Genomic DNA, 15918 nt, shown 5'->3' with positions numbered 1-15918 from the left:
AGGGATCTGCTGGAGAGAGACCAATGGAGAGCTAGCAGGATGATTGAGGGACTGGAGCACTGCCCTGTGAGGAGAGGCTGAGAGCCCTGGGGCTGGTTAGTCTGGAGAAGACTGAGAGGGGAGTTAATAAATGTTTATCAATATCTGAGGGCTGGGTGTCAAGAGGAAGGGGACAGGCTCTGCTCAGTTGCACCCTGGGATAGGACAAGGGACAATGGATAGAAACTACAGCACAGGAGGTTCTACCTCAACAGGAGGAGGAACTTCTTCACCGTGAGGGTCACAGAGCACTGGAACAGTCTGCCCAGAGAGGTTGTGGAGTCTCCTTCTCTGGAGACTTTCAAGACCCATCTGGATGCATTCCTGTGCGACCTGTGCTAGATTCTATGGCCCTGCTCTAATAGGGGGATTGGACTTGATGATCTTCGGAGGTCCTTTCCAACCCCTAACATCCTGTGATGCCTACAGCAGGCTCTTCCCGAGCCAGCAAGGGGCACTCAGCAGCGCTGCTGCCGCGGGTAGGCTCCGTGCTGGAGGGAAGGGCAGGGGCGGGCCGGGGGCGGTGTGCTTTGAGCCCCGCCCCGCAAGCCTTAAAGCGGCGGCGGCTGGGAGCGGTGCTCTCGAACTGCGCCATGGCAGGGGCTGGAGTTTGTCTGACGCTGCTGGCTGCGGCCTTGGTGTGCGCTGCCACCGTGCAGGGCAGCGAGTACCGCCCGCGGCTGGTGGGGGCCCCGATCACCATCAGCGACGGCGACAACGATGAGGGCCTGCAGCAGGCCCTGCGCTTCGCCATGGAGGAGTACAACAAGGCCAGCAACGACATGTACTCCAGCAGGGTGGTGCGGATCATCAGCGCCAAGAAGCAGGTGGGTTCGCTCGCCAGCTGGCCTGGCACCGGCTTGGAAATAGTGGCGGCTGCCTGCGGCCCCGGGTGAGCATGGGTCGAGCCTGGCACCCTCCAGGGAACAACTGGAAATGAGGCCTGTGGATTTCCTTGGAGAAGGAGCAGGCCTCAAGCTTGAGGGGGTTATCCAAGCTGTTCCGTTCCCCCTCCTCCCCACAGTGAATAAAACCTTTTTTGCTATTCCCTAGATACTGGTAATCTCCGAGGTATTGCTAACGTCCTCCTCTGGAGATGTTCAAAACCCGCCTGGATGCATTCCTGTGACCTGCTCTAGGTGATCTTGCTCTGGCAGGGGGGGTTGGACTGGGTGGACTTTCAAGATCCCTTCCAACCCCTAATGTTCTGTGATTCTGTAATCAAAATGTCCTTGTGTGATACTGAAGAAGCTGGGAATTTCCTCATGCTGCTGATGACTTAACACAAGTCTCTACTGACTAAGGAAGCTGCACTCTGAGACTTGTTTACTTGGATTTTGTTTCCTGTTTTTGCAAGGCTGCCAAGTCCCTTTTTTTTTTTGGTAGCAGTTGCCACACAGACTCCCCCCTCCTTCTGGAGTCTGGTTTTCATCCTGTCACCAGAAAACTGTCTGCCTGTGTTCTAGGCTTTTCTCATCACAGGGACCTTCTGTGTGTGCTGCAAATAAAGCTGCTTCTGCCTACCTGTCTTGTTGCAGATTGTGGCTGGAGTCAAGTACATAATGGAAGTTGAGATTGCCCGGACAACCTGTGAAAAGCCAGCAGCTGATCTCCAGGACTGTGCTTTCCCTGATTCACCCCAGCTGGCTAAGGTAAGCTACAGAGCATGGCGTAGTGGCCCCTGGGTTTCCACCCTCATCCCTCTGGCTGACTTGGTAAGAGGTATGAGCACTGTCATCTGCCTGTCTCAGTGGAGATCAGAGACCTCATGCTTGGAACTGAAGGTGCTCCCCTTGTAGAACTTGTCTTCCCAGGTGGTGATGACAGAGAAGGCAGGGCTTTCTAACCTGTTTTGTAAGTGCTGATCTGAGGCTGGAGCGCATGGAGGACTCAATCCTTTTAAAGTGCTTGTCCTCTGCCTCACAAGAATATGTGGAGGAAACTCTGCCAAGCCTGTAGTTCTCCTGACTCCCAGTTCAGTGTCTGGAGTCTTCATATCACTCTTTTTATCCTGTGGTATTGTAAGCTTGCTTGGTTTGACATAAGCTTTCCTGGGGGCCTTCCATTATGGTGAATAGTGCTTTGGGCTAAGCACTGCTCACAAGAGGCAGGCTTCCCCTGTTCTCTGTGCTCACTAAGCTCTTATATGGACATTAATAGCAATGATCTTCAAGGGGTACTCCAGCTTTTGAGATGAGAGCACCAAATAGGCCTGTCTTGACCTGACCTGAGTCTAGTTTTTCCTCTAATATTTAATTACTTGTGTTAATCACAGTGAGAGGCTTAGCTTCTCTGTGTACTTGCCCTTTCTGCCTGCATGTACAAGAAGGGTGACTGCACAGAGCTGATCCACGCAGCTGCCAGCTGGAAGCTCGTGTCAGCAGGGATTGCTTGACAAGTAGACATCCAGGCCAGCTGTGCCTCCCGGTTTACCTTGGAGGATTACCTATGCTGAAAGCTTTCCTCTGTCTGAATGGGTCAAGGCAGTAACCTGATCTTCAGAAGTGTTGACTGCTCAATTTCCATATTTGTGTTTACTCATCTTCCTCAGGTACTGACAGGAGTGGTGTTCCAAAATACTGAGGGAGAGTGCAAATCTGGGGAGCTGTGGAAGTGGCTAGATTGTGTGGGGTAGTGGATTTCTGTAGAACAACGGTTGATGGCAGTTTTATGCTCTGATAACTACATTTTCTTTTCTTTCTCTCCTTAGCACACCGTCTGTAAGTTTGTAGTGTACACTGTTCCTTGGCTGAATAAAACTGAACTACTGGAGAGGGAGTGCAAGTAAGCCTGCCTTGGTTCCAGCAAAGACCAGCAACCAGTTGCTCAAATTTTAAAAGGATTTGGGAAAAAAAAAAGCAATAACACAAACTTATCAATGTCTGTTAGCTATTTTTGTATGCTTGTGCTATGCAAGATAAACTATGTAACTTTTAAGCACAGTAAGATCTCCACTCTGTCTTTGTAACTGCAATCTTAGAGCAGCTGTTTTGTTTGGTCTTCCTACAGCATTCCCAATAAAGTAACTCCAACATCAGAAATCTGATTCTTTAAAACAACCCCCAACAAACTAACTCTTGGTATCCCTGTTCTGTGAGTACTGTAAGCATAAGACTTGGTTGCTGTAACAATTTTCCCTGAGTTCTTTTGCTTAGATTTGTGAATAGTCCATTGTGCCTGAAGAATGGAGGGAAAGGGAATGGAAATCATGACAAGGGTTTGTGGTGATAGGCTGAGAGGGAATGGCTTTAGGATGGAAGAGAGGACATACAGACTGGGTATTGAGATGAAATTCTTTGCAGTGAGGTGGTGAGACACTGGAGCAGGTTGTTCAGGGAAGCTGTGGATGCCCCCTCCCTGGAGGTGTTCAAGGCCAGGTTGGATGAGGCCTTGAACAACCTGGTCCAGTGGAAGGTTCATGGCAGGGTGGTTGGAACTAGATGTTTTTTAAGGTCGCTTCCAACCCAAACCATTCTATGCTCACAAAGGAGATAAACAGTGCCTCCAGCTTTGCTACAGGTTTTGAGTAAGATTTTTAAGTAAGTCCCTAGGTGTTTTTCACTGCAGAAGCAATCTGCTTTTGAGAAGAGTACAGTATGAAACACTTGACCTTGAGAAGATCAGTCCGAACTTTTACTAATAAGACTCACAGTTTCAGGTCCTGGCTGCTACACTGGTCTGTGGCAAGGTCTCCCTGTCTTTGGCAGGGAGGGGTTTGTGGCTAGATGATCTTCAAGGTTCCTTCCAACCCAAACCATTCTATGAAGGCTTCATGTGTTTCTGTAGCTGTGCTGTAAGAACTGTCTTCCTGTGCTTCCTTCAAGGTGTTTTAGGAACCCTTTCTTCCTACATCAGCTAGTCTTTGCAGATTGTATCGCCTAGCTTTTTTTGAGCGGAAAGCTGCAGGACTTCCCTTTCAGTCCAGGCAGTAGCTTGGGTTGCTTAATTTTTGAAATAAGCTATGCAGAGCTGGAGGAACAGCTTCTTTGGCATGTGTCTGAATCATGACAGCTTCCCTTTTCAAGCAGAGGTGGGTGCAGAAATAGAGAATTGTTTTGGTTGGACCTTTCAGATCATTGAGTTCAATCTAGCTGTACCAAGTCTGGTGTTAAACCCTGTCCTTCAGCACCACATCTCTGCCTTTTCAACACCTCCAGGGACTGGGTTCAACCACCACCCTTTTCTAGTATTTGAGAACCCTTTCAGGGAAGGAGTTTCTTTTGATACCTAACATAAACCTCCCATTGTGAAATGTGAGGCCATTTCTTCTTGCCCTGTTACTTATGAGTAGGGAGAAGAATCACACAATTAACCTACACAATTAACATAATATTTATGAGTAGGGAGAAGAGACCAACACCTACCTGGCTCCAACCTCCTTTCAGAGAATTGTAGAGAACAAAAAAAATCTCCTTTCAGCCTCCTCCAATCTAAACCTCAGTTCCCTCAGCCACTCCTCACAAGACCTCCAGCTTCATTGCCCTTCTCTGGACCTGCTCCAGTACCTCACTGTGGGAAAAGACCATTGAGTCCGACTGTGAGGTCGAGAGGATGTGGCTGGGCTCTTTTCAGTGGTGCCCAGTGACAGGACAAGGGGCAATGGACACAAACTGGAACACAGGTTTCACTTAAACATAAAGAAAATCTTTCCTGTGAGGGTGCTGGAGCACTGGAACAGGCTGCTCAGAGAGGTGGTGGAGTCTCCTTCTCTGGAGACTTTCAAAACCTGCCTGGGCACAACCCTGTGCAACCTTCTCCAGGTGAACCTGCCCTGGCAGGGAGGTTGGACTCTATGATCTCAAGTGGTCTTTTCCAACCCCTACTGTTCTGTGATTCTGTGAAAGCCTGGCTTTGTTTTACAGGAGTGAATGTTCCCCAGAAGACACTGAACACAAGGTGATGTGCAAGGCTGGCAAGGTGTTTAATTCAGTCAGGCATGCTGCTGCTAGCCTTGGTAAGTACAGCATCATGTCAGGGGTTAGTGTGAGCATAACAGGGAAAATCAGCTCCAGAGCTAGGTAAAAACCCCACAGCTTTTCAGTGTCTTGGGGTGTGATGTCCCAAACAAGGAAGCTTCCCTGAACAGAAGACAAGTGAGACTGGAGCTTGGGATCAGGCATAGTTGGGGTGTTTTAGTTTTCTCTCCTAGGGGAGGATTGGAAAGAAGGAACAGGATACCCCTGAAAGAACTTTTCCTTGGGTGATAGAGGAAGATGTCAGATCAAGAGAAGGAGGTCTTAGGAGTGGCTGAAGGTGTTGAGGAGAGCAGTAGAGACATTTCTTGTTTTGTGTAGTCATGAATAGTGCATTTCTTACTTGACCTTGTGTCTTTGGTCTTCCATGTTTTAAAGTAAACATCTTGTTTCTGGTGTAAATATCACAGGAATAAAGTGAACCCAGTGTCCTGTCATGCTCTATGTTAATCCTTGAGCCCAGGAGTCCTGTGTCCAGGAGAGGTGCAGAGGTGACCTGATGTCTGGAGAGAACTTGTGGTGAGACATGTAGGGAGGCTGCTATTCTTTGCTTAAGAAACACCTCTGAGAGCTAACACAACCACATCTCTCAGCATGGGGGGGCCCTGATCTAGTGAAGTTTCTGTGTCACCTGCCCTAGGTGATCCTGCTTTGGCAGGGGGCTTGGACTTGATCTTCAGAGGTCTCTTCCAACCCATACCATTCTATGATTCTATGAAGGAGAGCAAAACAAGAGAGTAACCAGAAAGCAAGCTTCCAATGGGAAATACTTTTCTGTGGGTTTCTCTTTCTCCCAAGGGAGATGCCACTTCCCATCCTTGCCAGGGTTTGATGAACTTGTGGTGAGCACAAGGCCAGACTTTGATTCCCGTTGTCAAGGGAATCAGCTGGTTGCTTTTCACCCAGGATCTCCATTCAGGATGTGCTCAGATCCAATAGGAATTACTCCCTCTGCTTCCCCACCGTCACTGCCCCATTCCCTCCCAGTGCCATGGCCCTTATGTCTTGTCAGCCAAGTCAGTGGCCATGCAGGTGTCCATCTGCCACGTTGCTGCATCAGTAACCCTGCTGACTGAGGAAATCCTGCTGCCAAGCTGCTCAGGTGCCCTCTCTTGTCCCTTCACTTGTAGGTGCTCAATTTAAGAAAGATGTTGAGATGCTGGAATGTGTCCAGAGAAGGGCAACAAAGCTGGTGAGGGGTCTGGAGCACAGCCCTGTGAGGAGAGGCTGAGGGAGCTGGGGGTGTTTAGCCTGGAAAAGAGGAGGCTCAGGGGAGACCTTATTGCTGTCTACAACTACCTGAAGGGAGGTTGTAGCCAGGAGGGGGTTGGTCTCTTTTCCCAGGCAACCAGTGACAGAAGGAGAGGACACAGTCTCAAGCTGCACCAGGGGAGGTTTAGGCTGGGTGTTAGGAAGAAATTCTTCACAGAAAGAGAGACTGGCCATTGGAATGGGCTGCCCAGGGAGGTGGTGAAGTCACCATCCCTGGAAGTGTTATTAAAATAAGACTGGATGAGGCACTCAGTGCCATGGTTTAGTTGGTTAGAAGGTGTTGGGTGATAGGTTGGACTTGATGATCTTGAAGGTCTGTTCCAGTCTGGTTAATTGTGTGATTCTGCTTATTCTCTGTTTTCCAGTCCATCTGTACAAGCAGTAGTGAAGAGGCACCATCACAGTTTTGATGGGTTTGCATTTGTTTCCCTTTTATCATCTTTTCTTGAGGCCTGAGAACTGGGTAACTCTGCTGGTTTCCCTTAGTATGGAGACCAGGCCAGAAAATTAGGATGCAGATGGGCCTAAACATGGATTTCTACCCCTTGCATTTATTTCAGAGAATCATGCAGTCATAGGAATTTTTTGGTTGGAAAAGACCTCTAAGATCTTTGAGTCCAACCATCAACCTAAGACCACCATGGCCATCAAACCATGTCCCAAAGTGCCATAGCCACACACCTCCAGCTTAGCCAGAAGCTCTGAACAGCACAAGGGAGAAAGAGTGATTTCAAAGGCCGTTTCTTTACATGTTGAAGTACCAATGCCCCTCAATACAAGAAAGACATTGAGGTGCTGGAGCAGGTCCAGAGAAGGGCAACAAAGCTGGTGAAGGGTCTGGAGAGCAGGTCTGGTGAGGAGCAGCTGTGGGAACTGCAGGTGTTCAATCTGGAGAAAAGGAGGCTGAGGGGAGACCTCATTGCTCTCTCCACAACTCCCCTAAAGGAGGTTGGAGTGAGAGGGGGTTTGGTCTCTTCTCTCTACTGTCAGGTGATAGAATGAGAGGAAATGACCTGAAATTGTGCCAGGGGAGGATTAGGTTGGATATTAGGAGAAATTTCTTTCCTGCAAGAGTGGTCAGGGGTTGGAACAGGCTGCCCAAGGAGGTGGTGGAGTCACCATCCCTGGAGGTTCAAGAAACCTGTGGCCATGGCACTTTGGGACATGGTTTAATGGCCATGGTGGTGTTAGGTTGATGGTTGGACTCGATGATCTTAGAGGTCTTTTCCAACCAAACCAATTCTATGATTCTATGACTAAGGGAATGAAGGAACAGCACAAATCACCCCATCCTCAGGAGCTGTTGAGTGTCAGCCTTGGTGATTGTCCCTGTGTGCTCTCAACTTGGAGCAAATGCCACAGGACCTTGACCCAATTTCAGTGCCTTCTGCTGTGAGCTGCCGTACTTTTCATTTGCACCAGGCTAAGAGCATTAGTCGATGTTCCCCTGCCAAGAGCAGTTTGCTTGGCAGGTCTGGCTGCTTGGCTGGCTGCTGGTGGCTCAGTCAGCTGAACTCTCAGCTGTATTTTTAGCTGTATTTACTGACTGACATCTTCAGCTCTTGGTGACAGATACGAACAAGTGAGCAGGGAAGAGCTTGTTTCATATTGTCTCTTGTTTCTCATTGCTTGGATCAGATGGAGCAATTCTGGGGTCACACTTCCTGAAATGTGGCTAGGCCATAGCTTTGGTGCTGCTGCAGCTTATGAACTCAAAACCTCTTGCTGCCTCTTGGGGCTCAAGGAGAGATCCGGGGCCAGCCAGCTCAGTGTAGCACTCCTTTAGCAGTTTCTGCACCTGCAGAGCCATACTCACATGCAGAGAACAGCTGAGATACAGAGCTGGGAGTCAGGATGTCCTTGGAGCCTGTGGACATTGTTTGAAGGGTATCTTACACATGAGGGTCTGTGATTAAAAGCAGCTTTGCCACAAGGACTGAAGAGCCTAACCAGTGTAGAGAAATGCAGTGCAAGTTTCCTTTGGCTTTTGCACTTTATCTGGGACCCACACATCAGCTCTGCCTGTGGCCCAGAACCTTAAGCTTGGGGCCCCTGTCCCTGTCTGAGCTGCACAAGGTTCTGCACCTGGGGAGGAATTATCCCCTGCACCAGGACAAGTTAGGGGTTGACCTGCTGGAAAGCAGCTCTGTGGAGGAGGACCTGAGAGTGCTGGTGGACAACAAGTTCACCATGAGGCAGCAATGTGTCCTTGTGGCCAAGAAATGAATTACTGATAAAAAATGTTATCAGGCAGTGCAGTTTTATAGCAAATGGATATTGTCCATAAGACAAGAGCCAACAAGGAAAAGCTGAGGGAGCTGTGGCTGCTTAGCAAGGAGAAGAGAAGGCTGAGAGGGGATCTTATCAATGCCTATCAATAGCTAAAGGGTGGAAACAGGAGGATGTGGCTGGGCTCTTTTTGGTGGTGCCCAGTGACAGGACAAGGGGCAATGGGCACAAGTTGGAACACAGCAGGTTTCACTTAAACATAAGGAAAAACTTCTTTCCTGTGAGGGTGCTAGAGGAGGCTGCTCAGAGAGGTTGTGGAGTCTCCTTCTCTGGAGGCTTTCAAAACCTGCCTGGGCACAATCCTGTGCAACCTTGTGTTAGTGAACCTGTGTTAGCAGGGAGGTTGGACTAAATGATCTCAAGAGGTCATCAGAGAATGCTAGGGGTTGGAAGGGATCTCAAAAGATCATCCAGTCCAACCCCCCTGCCCAAACAGGATCACGTAGAGTAGGTCACACAGGCATGTGTCCATGTGGGTTTTGAATGTATCCATAGAAGGAGACTCCACAACCCCCCTGGGCAGCCTGTTCCAGTGTTCTGTCACCCTCACAGGGAAAAAATTTTTCCACGTGTTTTCATGGAACTTCCTATGCCTCAGCTTGCACCCATTGCCCCTTGCCCTGTCACTGGGCATCACCAAGCAGAGCCTGGCTCCATCCTCTTGGCACTCACCCTTCACATCTTTATAAACATGAATGAGGTCACCCCTTAGTAGTGTCCTCCAAGCCAAAGAGCCCCAGCTCCCTCAGTCTCTCCTCATAAGGAAGATGTTCCTGGGACTGTTGATGGACCCTGTCCCACCCTTGGCTGTCCTGGCCATACTGAGACTCCATGGGCCTCTGCCCTATTGGGGAAGGTATGGCCAATGCTAGGGCCTCCTCAGCTCCTGGCTCACCCCCTCCTCATGCTGCTCCCTGGGATGTGGCCCTTCAGGGTCCTTTTGAGCTCCCTGTACCTAGAGCAGCATTCCTGCCAGGTATGGACACTGCACACAACTGCCCAAATTGCAGTTTCCTTCAAGGAAATTCCAAGGTAATTTCCTTCCAGGAAATGACTGTGTGAGGATCCAGGTCACCCTAAAGCCCTAGGACTGGTCCATTGTCAAAGTGCATGTGCTTGAGATGTATAGTAGTGCTTAGCCTAAAGCATGGAGATGTCTTAGTGTTTGAAGGTGGTGTTTGTATTCATACCTTAGAACCGGTAGCGTGGATCCTTCAGGAGATCAATTTTACTGCTCAAACCCACATCCCGTTTGGAATCTTGGTGCTTTCTCTCTTGATGATGACACAAGATCATCCTCACAGGATGCAGCTATGGCCTGGACATCATTTCTGCAGGGTTGAGCAGGAAAGAGTCCTAGATTGGGTCACTGTTGACAATGCTTGGCCCCTCCATGACTCTTTTTGCCCAGCTTTGGTGCTGACCTGATCATGAGGTGGGAAGGCAGGTTCCTGGTTCTTCTCTCGGGGCAACATGGTCCCAGGCTTGGCAAGGAGGAGTAAAGAGGGTTCTTGGTGCCCACCTGGGCAGCCAGCCTGCAGGCTCTACAGTGCAAATCCCTCATGGGTGTCTCCCCACTGTCCCACTTTGACATGGGGCATGGCTCAGTGTGGTGGTGGCACCCAGGGCTCAAGGTGACACTTGCTAAAGCCTTTTTTTTCTAGGTCATCACTCACATTGCTCCACTTCTGTGAGCTGGTAGGCTCCTACAGTAGAGTTTTGCAACAGGGAAGAAAAAGAGAAGCTCAGCTGCTCATCTCCATGATAAATCAGTGCATGAGTGCTGGGGTGTGTGCTGGGTGTTATTTTTGACCTTCCTGGAAGCAGATGTGGCTATGTGCATGAGTAGGACTGGAAGTGGGGAAATCTGTCTCTGATTTCAGCTGGAGAAAAGCCACCAGTGACTCACAATGCCCTCTGTGGTGAAACTGCCTAGCTTGTCATGGGACTGAGAGAGGACAGAGGCTGAGAGCCCTGGGGCTTTTTAGTTTGGAGAAGACTGAGAGGGGATTTAATAAATGTTTATAAATATCTGAGGGCTGGGTGTCAAGAGGGAGGGGACAGGCTCTGCTCAGTTGCACCCTCTGATAGGACAAGGGGTAATAGATACATAAACTACAGCACAGGAGGTTCCACCTCAACATGAGGAGGAACTTCACTGTCAGGGTCACAGAGCACTGGAACAGGCTCCCCAAAGGGGTTGTGGAGTCTCCTTCTCTGGAGACTTTCAAGACCCATCTGGATGTGTTCCTGTGTGACCTGTGCTAGATTCTATGGTCCTGCTCTGGCAGGGGGGTTGGACTCAATGATCTTGGGAGGTCCCTTCCAATCCCTAACATCCTGTGACCCTGTAAGAGGAAGGCAAGTTGATGTGGTAGCTTTGGAATCAAGGTCATTCCCGATCAGCAGTGTTAACGAATCCACCAAGCTGGCTTGCCAAAGAACTGAAGGAAAGAGCCTGTGAAGATCAGACAGCCCTGCTTCGGCTGAAATTGATGAAGCAGGGCTCAAATAACATAAACACCCAACCTCAAAGCAGATTCTGAGGGCTGGCGTGCCTGAGCCAAAACCTTGGACTGATTAACTGCAGTTTTAATATTAAATTAACAACCCTCGGTATACTAATGAGCCAAACTGAATGCATGCCAAACATCTATGCCTTTGTTACTCAACTTTCCTCCCAAATCATGCTAAACATCACCTTGAAGGTAGGGACAGCCTGAGCTAGGGTATGAAACCCATGAAAGGGGCATCTCAGAGTGGGGGCAGCAGCTGCAGCTGGTCTGTGGGAGCACAGGTACCAGCAGCAGCAGCAGCAGCTGGGAAGAAAAGACAGAGATGAGGATGGCTGATAGGCTGTGCTACTTTTCCTCCACCTAAGACAGGGAAAATCTTCTTGGTAAGAATTGTACCTTCAATACATGGCTGGACTTTTGCTGTGTTATATCAGAGCTATTGCAAAGGTTTGTGCCCAGGATGTCACTCAGGATTTACTAACCTGAGGCCATCTTGCAGTCAGTGCCTCTGTCACTGGTAATCCCCAGCCTGCTGTCACTTTGAACAATTAAACCATTTAATTGCTTTAACTTTCTGAAGCTGCATCAGAGCAAGTCCTTACTGGGGCACTGGTAAGAGAGGCAAATGTTCATTTTGCCAGACAGTTCAAGTAAGGGTCCTGGGCTCTGAGACAGGCAGACATTGGGATCTTGGTGGGAGGCACTGTTCCCTCTTCCCTGCCAGCTGAGGAGCATCATACCTTGTGTCATGCCATAGAATCATGGAATTGTTTCAGCTGGGAAAGACCTCTAAGATCATCAAATCCAACCATCAACCCAACACCACCATGGCCATTAAACCATGTCCCAAAGTGCCATGGCCACACATTTCTTGAACACCCCCAGGAACAGTGACTCCACGACCTCCCTGGGCAGCCTGTTCCAATCCCTGACCACTCTTGCAGGAAAGAAATTTCTCCTAATATCCAACCTAATCCTCCCCTGGCACAATTTCAGGCCATTTCCTCTCATTCTATCACCTGACAGTAGAGAGAAGAGACCAAACCCCCTCTCACTCCAACCTCCTTTAGGGGAGTTGTGGAGAGAGCAATGAGGTCTCCCCTCAGCCTCCTTTTCTCCAGGCTGAACCTCAGTTCCCTCAGCCATTCCTCATAAGACTTGTTCTTCAGACCATTCAGACCATTGTTGCCCTTATCTGGACCCTCTCCAGTAAGTCAATGTCTTTCTTGGAGTGAGAGTCCCAAAACATCTCCACTTCTGTTGTTTTAAGCACCCTGTGGTGTTATGGGTTGGGGTAAGGCTGCCACCAGCAAGTGAGAGCTTCATCCTGTACTTACCTCCTGTCCCATGTCTGGAGGTGCATAGTGCTGGAGGTGGCTTTTGCCTGCCACTGATGTTGCACACAGGCATCCTGGCTGTTCACAATAACAGTCTGTAGAGGACACTGTGGTAGCATCACTTCATCCTCTCCCCTTAGCCTGGGAAAAAAAACCACCACCAAAAAAAACCCAACAAAAGAAGTTTAAAATAAAATCTAGATGTGTAAACTTCATAGCAGTTAAAACAAAACTTGTCATGTGAGCAAATAGGAACCAAAATGAGTGCTAAAAAATGACACTTTCTCCTTAAGGGACTCTTCTGAAGCAAGTACTCAGCTGCAAGATGATCCCTGCAAGAGGTTCCTTCAGGAATCTCTCTGTCCTCCCGTGGAGTACCCCAAAGGGTACTACTCCCAGTTACAGAACCAACTGGAAATTGATTTATATCTTGAATTAAAGTTCTCCGGAAAAAAAAAAAAAAAGTGGTTTCAGGTGAGGATGTGATATTTGCAATGAGCATAACCCTCTCAAGTCCTCCCATCTGTGTAAGTGAGCAGTGGTTTTCTTCCTTCCCTGTGGGGCTGAGGAGGGAAGCCCTAACATCACAGAATCACAGATTCACAAAACACTAGGGCGTGTAAGGGACCTCAAAAGATCATCCAGTCCAACCTCCGTGCCAGAACAGGATCACCAAGAGTAGGTCACACAGGACTGTGTCCAAGTGGGTTTTGAATGTCTCCAGAGCAGCCTGGTTTGAATGTCTCTGGGCAGCCTGTTCCAGTACTCTGCCACCCTCACAGTGAAAAACTTTTTCCTTATGTTCACATGGAACCTCCTCTACTCCATCTTGCACCCACTGCCTCTTGTCCTATCATTGGGCATCTCTGAGCAGAGCCTGGCTCCATCCTCCTGACACTGCCCTTCACATCTTTATAAACATGAATGAGGTCACCTCCCAGTCTCTTCTCCAAGCTGAAGAGCCCCAGCTCCCTCAGCCTTGGTTTTTCTCCATGGGGCTGCTTCCCAGCAGGATGACCCCTAGTCTGTACCGCTGCCTGCTGTTATTCCTCCCCAGATGCAGGGCTCAGCCTCTTGTTGTATAAGAGATTCTCCAGTCCCCTCATCATCTTTGTAGCCCTCTGTTGGACTCTCTCCAGTAGTTCCCTGTCTCTTTTGAACTGGGGAGCCCAGAACTGGACACAGTACTCCAGGTGTGGCCTCACCAAGACAGAGTATAGGGAGAGGAGAACCACTCTCAGCTCTAGCAGCCTCGTGTGTGTAACCTGAAAGCTTTCCACAGGGGGTCACCATCTCTCAGGAGATGCAAGGCCGGGTGGAGGATGCAAAGAGGGCTGGTTTCTAATCCTTGGAACAAGGAAGGCAGAGCCAGGCACCTGCCACAACCCTGGTCTAGATCCCATCAGGTATCTTTTCAGGTGTCCTCCCAGCTTTAGCAGGCGTTTTGCTTTGATCATGCAAGCACAAGAAGGACTGCTGCTGCCTCTGCCAGCCCCTCAAAGTTATGGATGCCCCAAGCAGATGCCCTCCTGCAGGATCAGCACACATTTTTACAGCTCTTTGCCTGGACGTTTCCATTCCCAACAGGTACCTCTCAGTGCCTTGTTTCCAGGTGACATTTAGACTGAAAAAAAATATATTCATTTCACCCCATCTTCTTGCCTTATTTCTGAGGTTAATTAAGATGCTTCTGGAAGTCTGAAAGGCAAAACCCCTATATAGGGAAGGGCACTTACCATGTGCCTTGAGATTAAGATAAGGTAGTTCTGGAGTCTTCAATTCTCTTGAGGTTTCTCCCCATCTTTTGAGGAATGTAAATGTGCTTGTCTTCTAGAGCTGGCACTTTGTGTGTCCCAAATCATTTTCTACACCTGTGGTCTTGGGCTTAGCATGAAGCAGCCCTCAAAAATCACAGAATCACAGGGACCTCAAAAGATCATCTAGTCCAATCCTCTTGCCAGAGCAGGATCACCTATACCAGATCACACTGGAATGCATCCAGGCAGGTTTTGAATATCTCCAGAGAGACTCCACAACCCCTCTCTGTTTGTTGGGGGAGCTTTCTCAATATATAATTTTTAATCTCTTCTGGTACCTGCAGAATGAAAAAAAAAATAAAAAGCCTCATCATAATAAAAGCAATTTACAATTTTTTTTTGCAGAGGAACTCACTCAGTCTGACCCTGATGAAACATGGGTCAAGGTACTGCTTGGAGGAATTAATTGTAGCCCATCATCATCTTTCTGCTTACATCCTTCTGTGCTGTAGGGCAGAATGCTGGGATTATGTATGCAGGGCTGGAAAGAAACATTGAAACACAATGTTATTAAATTTCCCTGCAGCAAATCCACTTGTTTTCTGATTTTCAAGCAGAGTTGGAATTTTTAGGATCATTTTTGTTAGCTAGTGCTGCTGCTGCCAGGCCAATTTTCAATGTGTAGTTGACTATAAATTGTGAGGTGCTTGCCTTATTTTCCTGTAAATGCTTTTCCAGTTCTCAGTGAATTAAGAACAAGTTTAGAAGATTCAGCCTCACCAGTGCTGAATAGAGGAGAAAATCACTTCCCTGCTCCTGCTGACCACACTATTCCTGACCTAAACCAGGATGGCACTGGCCTTCTTGGCCACCTGGGCACACACTGGCTCATATTCATCCAGCTGTGGATCAAAAGAGCAGGAGTGAATACATGGGAAAGCCAAGAGCTGTGGGTTCCTGCCAACCTCCCACTGCTCTGTGGGGCTGGCTCCCCCCTCACAGCAAAGCAGGTATCATTCTAGCCCCATTATTCATGCAGGTTGCTGCCAGAATGTTGTTTGCTCCCCAGCTGACCATCATGTGCTGCCTTGCTTTTCAAAGAGTGCATTAGTAATTCCTTTTGTTGCCACCAAATGTTGGCAACCAAGGCAGGCTGGGAGTGACACTTCCCTGACAGCCTACACAAGCATCTTGCGTTTAATTGGCTGCTTCATCCCAGGAGAAATAAACCTTCAGAGCTTCAGCCTTGATCATTTCATCAGGAAAGTTAAACGTTTAAGGGATTGGATCGCTTGATCTCCTTGCTTGGAAGTTTTCCTGCTTCTCCTTGACGAGCCTTACATGCTGACAGTTGGCAGAAATCTCCAAGATGCTTGTGCAGGGAAGTGTTGGAGTTCAGATGTTTTTATGATTTATACTGGAGAATATTGAATGGAGAAGTTGTGGAAGGTGTGGTTCAGCACTCTCTGACATTGGATTTTTCCTCCTGAACAAGTTCTTCTTGGCACAATAGCTATGCTACCTTCTGGGCAGAAATGACCTGATCAGGACTCCTGGAAAACACAGCCCAGCCATGCTTGTGCATTACAGAATCACAAAATCACAGATTCAATCAGGTTGGAAGAAACCTCCAAGATCATCAAGTCCAACTGATCACACAACCCTATTTAATCAACTAGACCATGGCACTGTGCTTCATTCAGTCTCTTCTTAAACACCTCAGGGACGTCGACCC

General features: G+C 48.6%; 1 protein-coding gene across 1 annotated transcript; it reads left to right on the top strand.

Moving 5' to 3' along the window:
- The first annotated feature begins 632 nt into the window (after nt 1-632).
- Nucleotides 633-3189, top strand: CST3 (cystatin C). The gene is made up of 3 exons (XM_054395930.1): nt 633-866; nt 1578-1691; nt 2750-3189. The coding sequence occupies exons 1-3, from the start codon at nt 633-635 to the stop codon at nt 2825-2827; spliced, it is 426 nt and encodes a 141-aa protein (XP_054251905.1). The 3' UTR covers nt 2828-3189.
- The last annotated feature ends 12729 nt before the right edge of the window (nt 3190-15918 follow it).

This window comes from Indicator indicator, chromosome 2, assembly GCF_027791375.1.
Source record: "Indicator indicator isolate 239-I01 chromosome 2, UM_Iind_1.1, whole genome shotgun sequence".
Taxonomy (NCBI): Eukaryota; Metazoa; Chordata; class Aves; order Piciformes; family Indicatoridae; genus Indicator; species Indicator indicator.
The sequence above is the reverse complement of the archived record's forward strand: the minus strand, read 5'-3'. Positions and strand labels throughout refer to the sequence as shown.